The sequence below is a fragment of the Thermobia domestica genome, chromosome 10, assembly GCF_964235325.1.
Source record: "Thermobia domestica chromosome 10, izTheDome1.hap1.1, whole genome shotgun sequence".
In the NCBI taxonomy this organism is placed as follows: Eukaryota; Metazoa; Arthropoda; class Insecta; order Zygentoma; family Lepismatidae; genus Thermobia; species Thermobia domestica.
The window spans coordinates 117,322,566-117,344,342 of record NC_137463.1 but is presented as its reverse complement, the minus strand read 5'-3'; the positions used below and the strand labels follow the sequence as shown (position 1 = coordinate 117,344,342).

General features: G+C 34.5%; 1 protein-coding gene across 1 annotated transcript in view; it reads right to left on the bottom strand.

Moving 5' to 3' along the window:
• Positions 1 to 4,429: 4,429 nt before the first annotated feature.
• The window catches only part of LOC145662675 (alpha-L-fucosidase-like), a 56,846-nt gene continuing 39,498 nt past the window's right edge, over positions 4,430 to 21,777 (bottom strand). The window contains exons 7-9 of the mRNA XM_081728491.1: positions 14,812 to 14,974; positions 10,971 to 11,118; positions 4,430 to 4,891 (exon numbers count right to left, since the gene is read on the bottom strand). Coding sequence (XP_081584617.1) covers positions 4,778 to 4,891; positions 10,971 to 11,118; positions 14,812 to 14,974 — 425 coding nt within the window. The 3' untranslated portion in view covers positions 4,430 to 4,777. The remainder of the gene's footprint in view (positions 4,892 to 10,970; positions 11,119 to 14,811; positions 14,975 to 21,777) is intronic.

Genomic DNA, 21,777 nt, shown 5'->3' with positions numbered 1-21,777 from the left:
AATTGATATTTCGTTCTGTATCCTGGAATAGATCATATGTGATACATCACAATTTTGGTGTCACGTCAGAAGGGCCCGAACAAAAGAGCGAGGACAAAAAGACCCGAGTCAAAACGGCCCCACGTCAAAAGGGCCCGCGTCAAACGGCCCCGGTCATGAGGACTCGAGCCAAAAGGGCCTCGCGTCGAAAGGGCTCCGGTCATAAAGGCCCGAGTCAAAAGGGCCCCGCGTCAAAAGGCCCCGGTCATAAGGGCCCGAGTCAAAAGGACCCTGCGTCAAAAGGTGCCGAGTCGAAAGGGCCCCCGGCAAAACGGCGCGAGTCAAAAAGGCCCTGCGCCAAAAGGACCCGAGTCAAAAGGACCCCGCGATAAAAGGACCTCACGTAAAAAAAAGTCTGAGATATAGCCTGAAAGCATGAGAAATATAAAAATGCTTATTAGATTAAAAGTATTCAGTGGACACCACCTGATTTGTGTTGAAAGAACGTACATGTGGATCTGTATACAATGCTAGTCAAATTAATTACGACAGCCCAGTTACAATTCATGTGAACAGAGAAAAGTGTTGCAGGTAGGTATTGATCAGTGTCGTGTCGTGTTGCGGGTGAGCAGGGCAACGGCCTTGGCTGCCGAAGTAGGGTGGTGCAAAATTCGGGAGTAAGAAATAAAAGGAAAGAAGGAAAGAAAAAGAAAGAGGAAACATTACTTGGAATATTTTAGATCAACAGCAGATAGTGTTACTCGTGTTAAGAAAATCTATGTACACCCAACCACAAAAGTATCTCCCCCCTAAGTGCTCTAATTCCATAACTTGGGGTACAGGTAATTTGCAGTTGTGAGAACGCCTAGACAGATGCAACCCAATTTATACGTAACTTTTCTCGGCACTGACAGCAGTTGATAGCACTGAATCCAGTCTTTATGCAAGTAAAATCGTGAGTAGATGACGCACGAAACATTCCCCATTCTGAGATGAACCTCTCTGGTTCAGAGCGTGTTGTCCAATGAACATCATATGTTAATCTCAATATTGTTGTGTATGTAATGTATTATTTCACTATATACTGTATATTCAAAGAAATAAAAACACTGATCACACATGAATCAGAAAATGCTTGAAAGTAGACGAAAATATCAAATCTAGAACAACGCTGGAAATAAGTTAGTTAATGATTGCCTTCATTGAGAGACCTTCTCCAATTCTCCTCATTCCAACATCTTTCTCTTTCTGGAGGAGAGTAAATCTTGTTTGTCACACTGAGTATGTATTGAAATTGAAATTGAAACATTTGAAAAAGTTAGAATCTGACCAGGATTTGAACGCGGGTCCGCCGAATATAAGTTCAATGCGCTAAACACTTACCTACCTCGTCACTTCATCTTCCGCCTAAACTATTAGCTAGTTAAAAGCATTGCATATAAGAGTATACACAAAATACTCGTACTAATACTCGTATAAGAAGACGTTCCTTATGAGTGTCACAATGACTTACTCGAGGTTTCCTTCTTTAACTCAAAAACAAATGATATAGACCTTCGTCAATGAGGAAAATATCGCGAAGCGTTCTTCAAGATGAGGCTACCTCATCGTTTTTAACTGGTCCCGATTTACATTACTGCAATTCTTCCTCACCGCAACTTCTAATTTTTAAAGAAGAAAAGCCGGCAGACATTATTTTCGCATTCTTTGAATTGCATTAACACGTGTAGAAATAGTGTGTGTTATGTTTATAACATAGCTACTAGTTTATTTTCTTATCTTTGTATCAAGTGTGAAAGCAGAGAACTGCCACCGGGTGAGTGACCCGGGTTCGAATCCCAGCGTGACATTTAGTTTTTCTTTATTCGAAGGTATTGTTTACGTAATTGATATTGTAATTATGGTATTATTATTATTATTATTATTATTATTATTATTATTATTATTATTATTATTATTATTATTATGCGTATAATTGTATGAATTTCGATGGCAACTGTCGCCGAATATTAGAAAGTGAATATGGGAGAACTATGAAACAAAGTAAAGAGATGGGATTATGAACTCTAATTCAAAACAAATACATTCACAAGAGAATCGAACCGGGGCTTTCCCGCTGTGATAATGTGTACCGTACGTTAACCATTATTGTTAACCATGTCGAGGATCAACCTAGGCTATATGAAAATGTGATATGGCCCAAACCACTTGAGAACCCAGGAATCGAACTCAGATCTGCCGTCAAAAACATTTAGGAAGTTGTTTCAGTATAATCTACGGTCCTATATGAAACCTTCTATCAAAAGATGTGATCATGAAATTAATTGAAAGTAATCTAAAGTCTTATATGAAACTTTCTACTAAAAGATAATGACCTACACTTTTGACACCCAAAACCATACCCCCTTCCCTAAATCTAAGGCGGGAGCATCATGGTACATATGTCTTATGAAAGAGAGTTGATCCCTATACTCATCGATGTAACCATATAACGTGATAGAAACCTCATCAGAGAGGGTGAAATAGGTCAAAAACTTACGAATTTGAATGCTTCTCTAAATTTGAATCTCATACACTGTATTTACTGAAGCAATTGTAACTTATAAAATGAAAATTATTTTTCTTTTTCATATATTCTAAAAATAGATTTACCTTGATAGTAGGCTATTAAATAACGTACTCTGGTCTTATATTAATGTCTTACAGCAAGGCAGTCTGTTGTCTATAATATGTAACAAATTGTTAAATTGTTCGATTATGTATAAAGAATCTATAAGCAGCAAATATTTAGTAGATCACAATAGTTTGTAGTAGATTTCTATGAAGTAGGGAACAATAGAAAAGGCTTATTTCTGCCCTTTTCTTTGCACGAAGTCCTTTTCGGTTCCTTAGACGATTTCTTCTTACAACACGTCATATATAATGCGGACTAAACTGTTTCCTAAAATTTCGTTCATAACTTTGTTTTAACTTAGCGTTCTTATATAAGTATTTCATAAGGAAAATATGGAAAATCAAAGATAGCAACCAAGGCCTAGAGTTGAACGGTATTCACCAGGTTATGGCATATGCTGATGATGTAAATTTAATAGGTGATGATAGGAGAACAATAGAAAGAAATGCAGAGATCTTATTAAACGCTTGCAGGGACATGGGTTTAGAAGTAAATGCAGATAAAACTAAATACATGGAAGTGCGTCGGGACCGTAATACAGCAAATTATGGATGCGTTAAAATATTAAATAATACTTTTGATAAAGTGGATAGTTTCAAATATCTAGGATCAGTGTTAACAGAGGAAAATCATATTCACGGAGAAATTAAATGTCGACTAAAAGCAGGGAATTCGTGTTACTATTCGGTTCAAAATCTCTTGTCGTCGCGAATTCTGTCGAGGAATTTGAAGCTTAAAATATACAAAACGGTAATCATGCCTGTTGTTCTGTATGGTTGCGAAACATGGTCACTTACTCTGAGAGAAGAACATAGACTGAAAGTATTTGAGAACAAGATCCTGAGACGAATATTCGGACCCAAGAGGAACGGGAATGGGGAATGGCGGAAACTTCATAACGATGAGCTACATAATTTATATGGTTTACCCAACATTGTTAGGGTCGTGAAGTCTAGGAGGCTTAGGTGGGCGGGTCATGTAGCTAGAATGGAAGAAAGTAGAAACGCTTTCAAAGTCTTGACTGGAAGACCAATCGGAAAATGACCATTAGGAAGACCTAGGCGCAGATGGGAGGACAATATTAAGATGGATCTCGCAGAGATTGGAATACAAAGTAGAAACTGGATGCAGTTAGCTAAGGATTGAAGTCAGTGGAGAGCTTTTGTGAACGCGGCATTGAACCTCCGGGTTCCATAGGCCATAGAGTTAGTTAGTTAGTTAGTTTATATAAGTATTTCATGGTGACAAACTTGAATTTACCTCTTTGTCAGCCAAAGTCACAGAAAGGTTCACATCACATTTTTTAAATGCTAAGTTGTAATCTTTATTACCAAGTTTCAGGTGCTATTAACACACGTCATGAGCAGTATGCTATATAATGCATTAGATGTTAGTTGAATAAAGGACTTTAAAAATAATTAAAAGTTTTTTTAAAAAATTTAAGCTAAAATGTCGTTCGTCTTTTGAAGAGTTCAGTTTAATAGAAGTTATAATTAAAATAATAATGGAGCGTAGTCCCCAATAGCTAGTACGTACATCAAAATATCGCTCACCCCTTCAGCAAGACAGGTCGGTATACTTCCGTACTACGATTGTTACATTTAAGCTGAACCTTTGTAGGTAAACATTCAATGACTGAACAAACAGAATTGATTTGACACTACTATTATAACATGGGCAACTAAAAGGAACGACAGTTATGCTTTAGTATACCTAGAAGAAACTTCAGTTAGAGATCATACAGTTTAATAAAACAAATCGAACAAAACCAAAATAGATTATCAAATGCATATATTTAAAGTTTGATAACTGAATTACATATAAATAACTATACAAATTTTTATTTCCAACAGAGACAAAAGAGCATAATAAATTAACTTCCGTGTTCCAGAACCTAGCTCGCCCAATAATTTTCATGGGAGAACTGATAAATCTAATGTTGATTATCGACAACTAATATGCACTTCTAATAATGTTTCGACCATATAAATATCTCTTTTAAAATGCTCAAAAGTAGTTTTATTTTCTCTTGTTATAGTGTGAAAGTTTTCCTTATCTGATGTTAGTTCTTGAAGATCCAACGCTTATGAGCTCCATATTATGTTACGCACAAGAGACACACTTTTAGACATGATTTGAGGTTTGTATGTTTGTCAATCTCAGTACCCAAGCCCACTTTGATTGCACAGCTACTAAGGCTGGAAAAACCACATCACATCCTTCTGGAGTTGATTGAAACTGAAAAGAAAGATATTATATATGTTGGGCAGAAAAGTTAAAATTTAATAAAAGTGAATTGGTTTTCAAGAAAATAAACTAAAAACAGCTTTATACATAGAACACTTAAGAAATTGGAGATGATAAGAGCCACGTAGGTTTCGTTAACCAGAATTAAATTAAACCCACAATTTATGGGATACATAAGCCATTTCAGGTTCGATCCCAGGCCAAGTTTCAGGTTCGAGTTTTTTAGGTTAGGTTAAAAATTAGATTTCTGGACGTTCAGCATCTATAGCCATATTAGCCCGTCATGTATGAGGGATGACGTCCCTCGGCGATCAGAGTACCCAAAAAACTGGGAGGAAGAAATGAATGCGAAAGGAAGGAAGCAGCCTGGAACCATTACTTTAGGTACCATCCTGCCATCTGCTTGGTGTGAATGAGGAATCTCCCGTTTTCTACAACATTCTCATTCCATTAATTCCCTCACAATCATAGTGATGTGGATATTTGTGCTTCCGTTAAGATTAAAATACAATAAAAACTGCATGAAGTGTAAAATAATTGTAAAGAATGGAATATTGTGTGACTTCTGTGATAGATGGCTACATTTTAAATGTAAGATCCGAGGTGAAGAAAGAAATTATGACGTTTTACAATGGTTCCGGCCAACATTAAAGTAACACGGCGGGTCTGTTAACATGGATTCATCTTATGATAATTCCGAAACAAAACATTCTGCAGGAAGATATCAAGCTGTTAAAATTAGAAAATGAAGATTTACTGAAAAGAATGAAGGCAGTAGAACCAAATGTTGAAGCAAATAAAAGTTCTCAATGTTAGAGGACACAGGTATGTTGCAACAGACCTAGACCAAGGAAGAAATGAATGGAACCAATAACTCAACCTGAATCGGTGCTGTAGTGCTGTAAAGTGTATAAATAAATTCAGTGTTTAAGCGGATTTCAAAAGTGAAACTCTGAACAATCCAAGCACAGTGAATATTGAAAGTGAAATTATGGGTGGTTTGAAAACAATGAACAAGACAAGTAGTGTAAGAACAAATGCTAAGGCACACCCTAAAGTGCTCACATCACTAACAATCAGCGTAGAGTTCTGGCTGAAAAAGTGAATCAAAATTTGAAGCTCAATATACGAGATGCATGTCAAAAAAGACCGATTCTTTTGTGTGCGGGGTTAGCAATACAGATGAAGTTGAGCATGCGCAGGAGCATGTCCTACTATTTTGTGCTTACAACAGAGATAGAATCGTCCGAATAGAATTGCGTACGTGCGAGTAGCAGTAAGGTGAAATGGCTGCCGTAATACAAAATCCTGTCAAATGTGAAATGAGATCTGCCTACGATTACTGAACACCAAATGACAGAATGCAGCTGACATCCATCGGAAATTGTGAGTCATTTACAGATCGACAGTAATGAGTAAAGGGAAAGTCAGGCAATGGTGCAAAGAGTTTCGGGAAAGGCATTCAAATATTCATGACGATGAGCGTAGCGGAAATCCGTTAACATGTTCAGACAGACGATCTGGTGGAACGCGTTAACGAGAAAGAGTGATCCAATCGCCATCGCCGGTTCACAGTAACCATTTTAGTACCGGTATTGTGATATTAAGTGGAACTGATAACGAGGGAAATTAGGTCATTTAGGGAACTAGGAGAATGCTTTCTGAATTAAATCATTGTAAGGTAGTTGTGGGTAATATTCCACAGAGATAATTTATAATCTTACTGAAGAATCATGGGTTAACAAAGCTATTCAAAACACTAATGTAAAATCAAAGAATTTGTGTAAATACTTTCAGAGTAACGAAATGTTGGGTGTGAATAAATTAAGTAGGAAGACACCAAATATGGGATGTATTTTAATCAAATAAGGGGAAAATACTGAGCAATAAGATCTTTGATAGGGTTCTAGCTGCTGGTATGTTTAGGGCAGCAATGGACCAATGGTAATGCTAGGGTCAATACACGGAAGTGAATACACCTGACTTCATGATTACTTGCAGTCCGGTAAAAATCTCAAACCTAACGAAGTCCATTAACCTTACTGAAGTAAATGATTTCATGAATGTAAAAAATCATTTACTTCATTAAGTTATAACGTTCTTTTTTTTTTAACAAAATAGTGGTATTCATATAGGTAGGTAGCAGTAGCGTACACAAGAATTTATTTCGGGAGGGTTCCAAACTCAATATGAGAGTATTTTATATTAAAATTCCTAAAATTGTCCCTAAAATTAGGCTAAATTTACACAAAAGTCGACATTTTGGTGGGTCCGTACCCCCAGGATCCACCCCTGCGTACGTTCCTGGTAGGTAGAATCTACTATTACTTCATTTAAATTTAAAATTAATAAGAAACAAACTATCCGAACTTGGACCATTTTTAGATATGTTTCCTTGTGATATTTTATGCGTCAATGGTCATTAGCTAACGAGTGTTGAAATTTACATGTATACACCAACAGGTTCACGTTAGTAACTACATTTGTAGAGATAAAACATTACCTAGTGGGTGTATACAGTTATGTAAACATGGCATCAGTATTGAATACTCCAGTGGTGCCCACCCCCCTTATATCCATGACGCACCCCCCGCAATTGTCTATCCATAGGTGTTCTTCCATGAAAAAAAAAATATTTTCGATTAATTTTTACACCCCCTCAAACATATTTATATAGATTTTTAACCCCCCAAATATTTGAATGACGCAGTTTGCGTCATAGCCCCCCTTGTGGGCACTCCTGAATACTCTGTCCTCAACTTAAGTTGTTTCTGGGTAGAACAGCATTTTGAAGTAGCTAGTCTGTTACTCAAACAGAGGAGGGTAATAGTTTTTGCTTTATACTGGACACCTAATTCAGATAGAAATATTTTTTAGAGATTGGAAGAAATTGAATAGCTACTTTAAATAAATATAAAAATCACACAATATCTTATACTAGTATTGTAAATGTTAACGTCCTTATTAGTACATCTATCAAAACATTACTTTGCGATATTATTAGGCCTCATGACTTCCGTCACATTAATGATCAACCCAAAAGAAAGTGTGTATGTTTGGTAATGTTTTACTAATGAAGGAAAATAGTTTGTTATATGGTTCTTTGCAAGATTTGTTGCCTGACCAAGAAAGTGTATGGTTTTGGTTTCCTGTAATGTCGTACAAGAATGATAATTATCCTGTAATTAAAAGTTTCAGATTATTAGGGGAGCTTAAACAAAATCTAAGATCTACATTAAGGTATCTTGATTAAGAAAGTTTATTTTTACAATGTGCCAGCGTTTAGAACCTTTTCAAAACCTCATGTAGACCCTATGTTTTATTCTATATTTAAATGAGTGTTTGTCCAGAAAAGGTTAAAAGGACTACCGTATACGCAAGTAAATACCGCGAAAGAGTTAGTGTTGGTACACTCTATATCTTAAATTTCAATGGGATAGAGTAGTCACACTTTATAACTTTGTTAATACTACAGGATTACTTACTGATAAGGAAATATTTTAAACTGAAAAAAAGCATGCAGAAAGGAGATTAAATCAGCAAATATTACTGTACACGAAAATCGGATAAATAATTCAAAAAATAAATGCACAACAGCTTGGTCCATAATTAACAAGAAAATCAGAAAATGCATTATTAGAGACTTCATATCAATATTCGCAAATGAGTTCAGTAAATATTTTGTAAATACCACAGAAACTTAAGAAATAAGTTTTTCTTCCGAAAAAAACAGTTTTTATTTTAATAGCTTGTTTGAACAGCAAAATATAAGTAATCTTAAGTCGAACTTCAACAGACTACAACAAACACCAGAAGCGTTTTATTAATGGTTGTTAAATTAAAATTTTCAAATAATGAATACTGTTATGATTTAAAAAAAAAATGTTGAAGAAAATAATTGATATTATACCTGAGCCTTACATTTACCTATTCAATTGGATAGTTTTAGAAGGAATCTTCCCTGACTGTCTTAAATTGACAGTTATAGTACCTGTATATAAGAAAAACGATAAAAGTTACTAATAACTATCGTTCTATATCATTAGTTGCCAATTATATCAAAAGTTTTCGAAGAATGTCTTAAAAGTCAATTATCAATTTACTTTGAAAAAAAAATTAAAAATGTCTACTCCTTGTAATTTCGATTTAGATCTGGCTTTTCCATTATTAACGCTGTGCGAAACAGAGTGTCATACATATTAGATAGCTTTGAAAATAATTTTTATGCATGTGTAACATCATTAGATTTGAGTAAAGCTTTCGATAGAGTGTCATATGATATTTTGATCGACAAATTATATTATTATGGTATTAGAGGAACTGGGTTATTAATTAACTCATACCTTAGTAATAGGCGACAAGCTGTCTGTATTTCAAATGGAAGATCGAGCTTTTGTTGAATTTAACAGCAAAGGTACCTCAGGGAAGTGAACTGGAACCTCTCTATTTTTTCTTATCTATGTAAATGATTTCCCAAGTTTTCTATCTTATAAATCTAATATGCTGACGACACAACTCTTCTAAGTGCAGATAAGAGTTTAATAAATGTAAATTCTAGAAACAATGAAATGTTAGAAATGTCATCGCTATGGTTAAAACGTAACAAACTTGATCTTAATGAATCTAAAAAAGAAACTATATATTTTTATCTTTGTAACCACGTGACTGAGTTAAATGAATGCCATTACGTAAAACTATTGGGAATCTATCTAGATTCGAAACTAAATTGGTATGTGTATACTGAAAATTTAAGTAGGAAACTATTTAGAGTAGGCATCCCAGAATGTTGCTCATCCGTTAAGAATAACAAAGTAAATTTGCTCAGGCTAGTGCCAGGAGTTGTTATGAGTAAAGGAAGATCGTAAGGTGAGTGTTTCCACTTAAATACTTCTGATATATTATCGAGTAGTTCGAATAGGGCGGGATGCTTAAACAGGTAAACAGCAGTTTTTTCGGGCTAGACGCATGATGAAAAGTAAAAGAGTTATATTAAAATTAATAAGCAAAAGAAACAAACAGCAAAATGCAAGTCACTAATCCAAAGTTCATTCAACCCCTCTTGGGAGGATTTGTATTTTTCCGTAGAAGACAGTAATAATATTAAATCTTTATTATGTTAGAAAAACATTAACGGATTGCCCAAAGAAGTTTAACATAAAGAATCATTATTCAACTTATCATACATATGAGTATGACTAAGTTTAAATTACAAGGAACACAGTCTGCCGCAGCAATGACTAATAACTAGAATGTCTTATCGTGACTACCTCACTTTCTTGATCTTTCATGCTACATCCTTAACCCAGACGATAATTTAGAAAAATACTGTATTTGATACACAGTTCAAGATATTCAATACTAAATTAAGATACGCATAAACATAAACAGAAGCTTTTACTCTATCAAAAATATCTCCTTTCACTTAACCGGCATAAACGTGGGACGTATAACTTAAAGATTTCATTTCTATCAAAAATATCAGAGAAAATTTATCAAACATTAGAAAAATTAATGTGACTAGCTTGTGAACACTTTTCAACAAGTCAGGTAGAATAATTGTACGTACAAACTCAAATGGTAAATTAAGTGCTTTTACAAGAAAGGAAAAAAGAAAAGGAAAAGGATTTTGAGATAAAATGCCAATTGTCAGCTTGAGTAATTATGGATATTTTTAGTTTGCAAACATATGTTCATTTACTACTGTAAATAAGATGCTCTTAGATATGTAGAGTGATCCTGTGAAGGAAGAGCTAAATTGTATATTTTAAAATCTTGAGGGATGGGCTTCTTGTAATTCTCTAATGTCATATAGGCTAAAGAACATGGTGATGATGAGAATGAATAAAATGGTCGAATGAAGAAAGTAGGAGGAAACGGAAGAACCCCGAGAAAACTTATGCAAACGATATTTCTCTCTTGTTGAGATTAAGACAGAAGAAATTAAAGGATTAAGACCTCTTATAGTAGCGAACACATTAGTCAAGGGAATAAAAATCGAATATAGTGTAACACAGGGGAACTTAACTAGAACGAAAAAGAGGTAATTAAGAGCTTATATACAAGAACTTACTTGTAATGGACTAGGATAACCCAATAAAGTAATTTCTGTTTCGTCTGTTACTACGGGAGAACCTAATGATAAGATTCCATTTTTGGGCCATTCCAAAACAATACCATAGACAACATCACTACCATCTTCAAGAGTTTTCTTCGTGTACCTGGAATGAAATGAACTTTAAGACAAAAGCTTTTTTTATTTATAAATATGAATAATTGTACAGACGCGTCAAATTAGCCGGAAAATGAAAATCACATATCCTTATAATAAAATGTATTTTTAAAACATATTACATAAACCTTGACAGAGGCGTATCTATGGTGAGGCAAAGAGGATATATGTCCTGGATGCTGAAAATGTCATGTCATACTGATACTGAAAGAAATAACTGCTAGGTTCCACATCAGCAGCTTCATGATTATCAATGTGCTCTGTGTTACAGTTTCTACAACTGTCAGGTTCTCCTGCATAGTTCTTTATTTGATCGCATTTGATTGACTTTACCTCTTTCTCTTATGTATTTGAACCTGGTGGCGTTATTAACTGAAAGCTTACTGTCTGTCAACTGTAATAACATCCCGTTAATACACAGAAATATCGCTTGTCGCGGTCACGTAGCACTCTGTCTAATATTTTATTCAGTGTGCTGATGACAGACATAAAAATCATATTTTTTCTTTATTATTATATTAATCTTAACATTTTTGTTTCTCCCCTGTACTAAACATATTAAAATTTACATTGATGCCAAGAAATGTGAGTAGGCCCTACTCTAGTAAGTACACTCACCGACTTTTTTCCAATTGATACTCCAAGATATGAAGCACAGGACATTATGGTGTTGATACTAACGACAAACAAAACAATTCAGAAATCTTGACGAACCTTACAGTACTGATATTGATACATAGCAGTCACAGAAAAAATGGTTCTATAAAATATTGAGCTTATTTTTGTTACAGATCTGTAAGCAAGCAACTCGCACGTCAAAAATTCGAAAGCCTGATGAGCTTCTCTAATTGATTGTATGGTATGGAGAGAATCGTGTAATCCTCAGTCTGTAATAGTATTAACTACTACTTTTCCCAGTCTCCTGCCCAAAATACACATAACATCATACTAAGTGTTGAGGGGAAAGAAGTACAAAAGTAAACTTTTAGGACAATATATGCAAGTTTTATAGACAAAAACGAAATTGTTCGTGCACTATAAAAGGTGAGAAAAAAATAGTTGAAGTGCTTCACATAAGAGAATTTGCTCACATGCACTTTACCCTAGTATAACATACTTTTGCATTGCATGTTTCTGACACATTTTGGTTTTCCTATTCTGAAATTGGTTTATTTATATCGTCTTCTAAGGCTGAAAGCCTTATCTTATTGGGAAACCTTAAAAGGACATGAAATAATTGTAACTAAACTTACCGCTCCAACGTCATGAACAAACATTGAACGTGACATTTGGGGTTTCTTATATAAACAGGATGGACAATTTATCTTGAATTGCAAACGTTACTTTTAAACTAGTATATAAAACTATGCGAAATATTATAACATGCAAATATCGACAGGGAAATATTGTTTGACAGACTCCGCAATACCACCGATTAACAGTGTTGCCATTCTAACATAAAGTTATATATTTTTAAATAGCACTACATCAGGATATTACACATTTCAAGCGCTGAACAAATACCTTAATAAACATATTGTTACAGTTATACCATTTTGTAGGTTTCAGAAATAAATAATATTGTCTCCAGGTAGGGTTGCCAAATCTGAAAAATAAAATTATCGGCATTCGCTCATAATCCTCAAAACAGATGAAGAATAATTAATTGTATTTTAAATATTGAAATATATAGATGAGCCAAACAAAAAAAATATCAGTAAGTTGGCAAACCTATTTTCAGGTCCTTTTTAGTATTATTCATAATAAAAAAAATTCATTCCTATTTTATTCATAATAGGAATAATAGATTTTTTTAAAAAAAATATCAAAACAGACAGATAAAACTAAACACTTTTGGGACTCCATAAAAAAAAACTTAAGCTTCAAGAAGGGCTTCGTGGCTGTTGGGAACCGCTGTGATAGTGGTCAATTCAATCCAATTTAATTTTTAGAAAAAAAACTTATTGTTCAATATCTTTATCTTTAGGTTTTCTTGATACTCTTATCCGATAAAAGATGAAATATTGAATTTGTAATTCTACTCTTATGACACATTGCTCAAAATTTGTTGAAGTTAGTCGCATGCGGAAGTAAACCATATTAGGGTGTTGCAATTCTTTTTCATACATTAAAAAATCACTGTATTCACATACAGAGTCTTCCAAAAGTCCTGCAAAAAGGTAAAAAGCTGTAACTTTGAAAGTACTACTTACAATTTTGTATTCTGTTTGTAATATTTAGTGGAAATGTTAAACTTTTTGTTGGCAACAATGAGCGGATGTAAATGTTGACTCATAACCGCAAATCACGTGACAAAGATGGTGTCTACTCAAGAGAAAGCACAGTGTGTCGTGTGGTTTTGTGAGTTAAAATCTAGTGTTTTAGTGAGAAGAAAATTCCGACAAAAATATCAGAAACAACCACCTGGAGGTTCAAGTATCAAGAGATGGTACGATAAGTTCCTAGCTGCCGGAAGTGTCTTAGACTTGCCTCGTAGCGAAAGGCCAACAACCAGTGTTGATGAGATTCAGTCCGTGCAGGAAAGCGTGTTGCGAAATCCAAAGAAATCGTTGAAACGCAGATCCTTGCAGCTGCGAGTGCCAATGACAACGCTACACAATATCGTTCGTAAGAAAATAAAAGCAAAGCCTTACAAGTTGAAACTTGTACAGGAATTGACGGAAGAAGACTGTGACATAAGAAATGAGTTTTGTGAAATGCCATTCTTGGATTCCCGAAAAGACTTCAGCAATATTTGGAGGTAAATGGTGCTCAGCTAGAGGTTTGGCGTTGAAAAAAGGCTTGGAAACAAAATTTCAGACTTTCTTACAAGTCCCCTAAAAGTTTTGTACAAATACAATAAATGGTCACAAAGTTACAGCTTTTTACTTTTTTGCAGGACTTTTGGAAGACCCTGTATATTCAAGTTACTTCATGCCTGATGAATTCAGTAATCAATGTGCGTTGTTTAGATGTTCTATTACTACAAAATGTATGTCATATTACTACAAGTATATACTTAATATGATACTTTCCAATTAAAAAAATATAGATATATATATTTCAAAAGAACAAAATTTATTTCAATAAGAAATGGAACGAAATTCTTGAATATTTGAAACCCAACTTTACTAAAAGCATTTAAACCTAAAACGATTGGTTTTCCGAGATGGAATCCTTATCTTAATTTTATATTGAACGCCCATTCTTCGCATGGGAGAAATAAGTTATGACAAATATTTAGAAGATGTATACTGATCCTTAAGTTAGAAAACGTAATTCAATCGAAATCGTCCAATCGCTTCCATGTAATTTCCCCTTTCTCTATTGTTCTAAATTTGCAGTTGTACAAAGCATGTCTGGCTTTTCTTCTTAAGTTTGTTCGTTTCTTTTCTGGTATTGAGTGGTTTATATTGAAAGTTTACATTAAAAACAATGTAAACATATTTTATATGTAACAATGCAAAATTGATAATATTTAAATGTAATTAATGAGGTGTTTTTGGAAAATATAGAATTCCTTCGTTTGCTTCGATCATACATTATATTTTATCAACCGAGTTATGAGGCAACTTCTACGTCGTATTCATTTTACGAAACGAGGGTTATTTGACTTGCACAAAAGTTGCATGTAGGAGTTATTAGGGAGACTATTTGTATTGATATTTGACAGTATACTAACCACACTCCTGACGCTATTGTATCATTCTGGTAATACCAAGGCTGACTTTCGTAAATAGCTTCTCCATTCAGTTCCAACCATGAACCCAATTGTCGTAAGCGCTCCTCAAAGATTGGAATTATTACTCCTTCTTTCGTTGGACCCACATTGATTAACAAATTTCCTGAAAGTGAACGGTTGTTAAATATAGCTACTGTTTTTTGCAGTTAAATATTTATAATTATATCATAAAATTGATTATTTGTTCTTTGAACTTAATTTATAATATATTTTCTAATAATTTTCAGGTTTATATATAATTCTTAAAGCTGAATGTGATCTCACTATAAATTTGAAAGTACAAAGTTGACCAATGCTAATGCAATACGCGTGAGGCAAAAATCTTTCCTTCTTTTTGAGTTTTTAATTGTTTTTCTAGTAAGACTTGATATTTCGATCGTAGCCAAATGGTTAATATATTCACCTTAGCTTTCTATTCTGGTTCTATTCTAGTTAAGATTTAGTCACCATGGAACTGTAAGGCGTATTACTATAGGATGACAAACTAAATTAATAAATATTGGTTATATTACATTATATTTTATCGACAAGAACACTGATATCTCATCTATTTATGCTTAAGTTTAATTCCTCTGTTTTAATAACATATTTTAACTTACGATTAGCAACAGTATTTTATTTATGGAAAGAAAGAAATAATATAGGCTACTATTTTGAAAATGATAAATACTTGCTTATGTTATTGTTGCTGACGATTTGGAGTTTAGCATCCTTTAAGCTGCGAGACTGTATGAAATATGTACCTAGAGCTTAAAATGGAATACAAACCACATGAGCTTCTATCGGGAGTCGAAACAAGGTCTTCCGCGTCGAAGGCTAGTACGTTAATTACATACCCACGAGAGAGCTCAGAAATGCTAGCATATGAACATTCCTTTATTTAAAAAATAACGAAAATTATCATTGAAAATACGAAATTATTTAAATACATAAAATTAAACTTGGACGATAATTATTAAGGCAGAAATGGAAAGATTTATTTTTAAAATTTACAAGAACTGAGCCACAAAACGTCATACAAGGTCTTTTTTTTTATTTACAGTATTTAGAAATATTTTGTATTTTCATACAACCTGAACAACTGGTAAGGCAATCAGACAATTGATGATGGTAGGAACAAGGACACTATTTACCAGCAATTAATGGACAAGTGTGTTCCATTTTATTTATTCTGTTCGAATTTATCTAACTATAGTGTTACTTTCATGTCCATAAGGACGAAGGAATTGGTCAAGAACAATTAAATTGAAAACAGTCTCCTAGATGTGTATAAATAGAACATAATCATGCATTTATGTATGATCTGTCAGGAAAGTAAATGTACACCTGTTTTTCGAGTCTGGCATTCCTGCTCTCCATCCGTGGAGAGTATAAGAATTAAATCAATCAAATGTTTACTGAGGGGCAAAAAGAAAAGTTTAATCTGAATAAGACATTGGAGAGGGACACAAGCTGTGAATACGAATAGTGCATAATGTAAATAAAGGACGACACCGAAAGAGAAAGCCAGAAACAGCTGTTAAATTTATAAAAAAGAGTAAAAATTGTTGAAGTGGGAACATAAAACACAAATACAACAAATACGCCGAAAACTAAACGTTCACCATGCTATGATGTTGGTGTAGTGGCTAAGGTGCTGGCTTACAAATGCAAAGGTCGCCAGTTCGAATCTTCGGTGAGGACATTTTTAAAAATTTTTGTTTATAATACATGCAGCTCATGAGAGATGGTAAAAGAGATCGTATTTAGTCTTTTGTAGCAATTATTATTGGTAAGGTTTAGTACTGATAATACTTTTTGTCTTTGCGTATCGCTTTTATTCTTTTCTTCATTTCAAAAGAGAAAAATATCCGAACAAATGCCACCAAAATTCCTCATATTTTGAATGTAAACGCTATTTGCAATTAGTAAAGAATAAAAATTGAACGTTTCGATGTAGCTGCAAAAAGTAAAAAGAAAAACATGGAAGTAAACCATACTCATGGTTATTAAAAATACAATTTCTACATGCCTTACACCTCCCGACCACGTTTCTACGTTAGCAAGTAAGAGGTTTGTGTTTAGGTCAGGCTGGTCAATACGTTTTGCAAAGGGGCCCGGTTTAGCTCTGACGCACCACAGGTGCGAGAAGGGAGCAAAACACTTTTTCTCTCTCCCTCTGTGTGTCTGTTTATCTATCTGTATATATATAACGCTATTTGTGAATGCCGTAACCACCCTAATTTTCAGCGGATTGAGATGAAACTTGGCACAAACATTAATTGTTGAAATATCTTCAGTTCGTTAACCAGAATAATCACACGAAAATGTTCAAAATGGCGGCCCTTTAAACTCTTAAAAACTTCGAAGGGAACCAAATTTCCCCCATAAATGGGTATTCAGAAAGTTTGAATAACATTTCCTCTTTTACTGAAATATTTGTGTGCAGAGACTTATTGAAATATTGGACCCGATTAATCGCATAAAGAATGTTCACGCCCTTTCGCTACGGTCAGGCTTTTTTTTTTTTTTTTTTTTTTTTTTTTTTTTTTTTGCAGAAGGGGGTTATTTTCGTATCGGAACAAGATGATTGCTAGTGATGATAGGAAATTACACATTGAAAGTGAAGTAACTTGTGAAACGTGTTATTTGAAAGAATAATATAATAAATGTGCTTTCCTCTAACACAGAGAGAGCGTGAATGGCGAGGAGTGTTATTTGGTTTGATTTTTAGTAACACATTGCATTGCAAATAAAGGTAGGCAACATTAGTAGTAAGTAAAATAATAATAATAATAATAATAATAATAATAATAATAATAATAATAATAATAATAATAATAATAATAATAATAATAGGTGTTGTTTGCGGCAAGGCAATATCTTTCTCAATTCTTCTTCAAACGTAATGATTGTAACGCCATATCTCCCTTACAAACAAAATATTAGCAATTTATATCGAGAGAACGGGAAACTGTTGAGTGATGGGAGCAACTTTGGACAGTATGCACTCATAGTACTCAGAAAAATAAGCGACTTCAACGAAAAATGAACGAAGAGTCATTGCCGTGGGTAGTCATGGAGCCAAGCAGAGCCCTCTTTAGGCAAAATGACAATAACTTATATCGAGAGAACAGGAGGTGATAGTGAGATGGGACCAACGTTGGACACCGTGGACCCATAAGGCGCATTGAAAAAATTAGGGGGGCGGGCGCCAGCCAGCCTTACTTATTTCCACATAATAATATAAAATTATATTGTCGAAATACACACACGAGTTAGCTAGTAATATTTCATATAATAATAATAATAATTATTATTATTATTATTGTTATTATTATTATTATTATTATTATTATTATTATTATTATTATTATTATTATTATTATTATTATCGACAGCGTCTTTTCATTACGTGTGCATGTTTGACATGAAGCCAAAGAGAAGATCCATCATTCGTAGAAAGAATAAGAATAGCCAGTTACTTTAATTGTGAACGACGGCGAAAAATACGAAAAGAGACAACCTTAGCGAAAAGAAACAATACTTTCTCTCAAATGGATAAAAAAATCAAGCCGAGATAGATTCGAAGTTGCATGGACGGCGCGAACAGCCAGTTCATTGTCCACTTTTTTTTTTTTTTTTTTAACTGACTCACCGAATGTGTTTTAGTAACTTACTTATTGCTAATTTTACTTGCTTCACTCGTTTAACTTGCTTTTTCTAATAACTTATAACGACAGGGACACGAACACAGAAACATCGAGGACAGTTAAAAATCATAAATGCTCTCCCACCGGGAATCGAACCCGGTACACCATGCACCAAAGGCGCACGTGCTAGCCACTAGACCAGCGGGCAGTGTTGTTAGGGATTACGACCACTGTATTGCCAGCTATCACTTCTGTGGGTTGTATACTATGATCACATGTTTCTTCTTTGCTGGAAGAGTTAAACCTACATTCTATGTAATACATGAGGTATTTAGACCTACATGCTCTTCATATAATGTAATAAAAGTGTCATGCTGGGAATAAGAAAAAGAACATTCCTTGGACAAAACGGAAACTATTGGCATCAGAAATATTTATCTACGAGGCATGCGCAGTAGTATATTTCAGAATAGTTACTGTTTAGTTCAGTAAACGAAGAAAGGGGTATAAAAAAGCAAATATGTCGAGTCAACGAGATTGACCAGAGTTGACAGAGGCGGAGTAGTAATACAACAACTTCGTTAAATTGATAATTGGTTCTTTATTCTGTAGTAGATCGTATCACAACTTTACGGGAGAGCAGAGAAAGACTTACTAACGCTGTCCTATAGTATGCATTAGTAACACGATCATACAGACACAAATGGATGTAACTGTGAGTACTACAACTTGGATTTAACGAAAGCCGTTTAGATATTCAGTGGTTTGCAGGGTTGTATAAGACACAAAAAGTTAAGACACAATACAATTCTTCATACCTCAGCTTCCAGTAACTAGATACATGCAATTTCAGGATAGATACTGAAACTGCTGTCGGATTTTAATACATGACGTATTGCAGGATACAAAATGCTTTGCATTACTTGTTTGTTTGTAGACAGCTACTAGCTTAGTGTTCTGAAAGGTTGTGTATAAACTAGAGATAGCCAATTCCGGAATATGACTTTCCGGACTCCCGAAAGTAAAACCGGACAAATTCCGGAATTCGGAAAATTCCGATTTTGGAATAATTCCGGAATTCGGAAAATTCCGATTTTGGAATAATTCCGGAATTCGGAAAAATCCCGAATTTAGAAATTTCTGATTTCGTTTACATTCCGGAATTCGGAACAATCCGGTTTTTTTTTAAATCCGGAATTTTTCTAAATTTCGGAATTATCTAAATTCCGGATTTTTCCCAAGTTCCGGAATGCTTCTGAATTATGGAGTTTAACTGAATTCCATAATTTTCCGAAATCCGGAAAGTGAAAGTTCCGCTTCCAAAAAATGAATTTATTTTGGTTAATATGAATCATGGTGGAAATAAGTCTTTGACCAGGTAATGGCGACTGCTTTGAAAGAAATAGAGAGTATGAGAATTCAATCTGTCATATTTGTAGTTTCGTGTGGAGAAAATACAAACTTGTGAACCAACGGTTTAAGGAAAACTCAAATTATTAATGTAAACTTTTCGGACATCATAAAAGAAATACGAAAGACATTTTGAATCGAAGAAATATAACATACAAGTTTGCAAGCGGAGACAAAGAAACCTAAAGTAGCCAGACTAAAGACGAATCGTTTACCGCGTAGCGATCAAGGTCGAGCTGTTTTCCAGGGCGAGTTTCGAGTTGAGTCGAGTTTGATAATGGCTCGCTCGCTCGTTCAGCTCGTTTTAACTTTTTTAAATAATGGCCTGATTAGACTGGAAAGCGAAAGCCATGAGAAATGTAAGCACTAATATGGAATACTTTTTAGTGCTGCTCACGATAAGGGTGCGTCTCGTCTCGTAATTTTAGTGCATCTCGTGGGGCAATTTTTGTGTATCTTGTCTCGTCTAGATAACGAGAAGACAAGGGTTTCTTTTTATTATTACGAGACAGCCTCAAATGTCGTAATCACCAATATAAGTATACTGTTGTTCTTAAAATCAAGGCTGAGACCTGCACTGTCGAATTTTTGAGCCCAAGCAGAAGACCAACTCGGGTAGCGATATCAACCGGCTCTGCTCGTATCAACTGAGCGAACATCTCGAGTCGGCTCGGTTGGGATGAGCCGATGACCCGATCCGGCTCAGTTGGAACGAGCCATCGACTCAGCTCAATTGAGCCGGTGGCTCGAGCTTTCTCGGTTGGGATGGGTACCCTACTCGGCTCATGTGAACCGGTTCAAGCCAGCTAAGTTGAAATTAGTCCATCGGCACGTTTCGATTCAGCTCAACTAAGCCGATGGCTGAAATCGGCTCGGTTGGGTGAGCTGTTGGCTCGGCTCACTTCTTGGTTCGGTTCGATAGTGAATGAGCTGTAAGCCGAGCCGCTCGAGCCGTTGAGAAGCCTAAACCCGGTCAGAGCTGTTTTGAACATGTTTGGCTGAAGCCTATAACTCTTAACAATTTTTGGCTCGAGCCCGAAAACTTGCCCCTTCGGAACTCAAACCCAGAACGTGACCGATGTCCTTCCCTCCTGAAGACTTCTCGACGACCGAGATCGACAGTCAATTAGCTTTTACTATTCAGATACAATTCTAAAGATTATAAACGGTGTTGATATAATAATAATAATAATAATAATAATAATAATAATAATAATAATAATAATAATAATTATTATTATTATTATTATTATTATTATTATTATTATTATTATTATTATTATTATTATTATTATTATTATTCCTGAAGATTTGGTAGTTCAAATATTGCATCCGAGTATTCAAATATCTGAATATAATAAAACATATGTTATCGCTGATCAATCGCCATCAAAATCCTAAAGTAAAAAAAAAAACATTACAATGTGCATTCGCACAAGCACCTTGACCATTCAACCGCGATCGCTATGCGGTAAAAGATTCGTTTTTAGTTTGATTACGTAAGGTTTCTTTGTCTCCGCTTGCAAACTTGTATGTTATATTTCTTCGATTCAAAATTTCTTTCGTATTTTTTTTTTATGAAGTCGGAAAAGTTTACATTAATAACTTGAGTTGTTCTTAAACCGCTGGTTCACAAGTTTGTTTTTTCTCCACACGAAACTATAAATATGACAGATTGAATTCTCATACACCCCATTTCTTTCAAAGAAGTCGCCATTACCTGGTCAAAGACTTATTTCCGCCACGATTCATATTAACCAAAATAATTTCATTTTTCGGAAGCGGAACTTTCACTTTCCGGATTTCGGAAAATTATGAAATTCAGTTAAACATCGGAATTCAGAATAATTTCGGAACTCGGAAA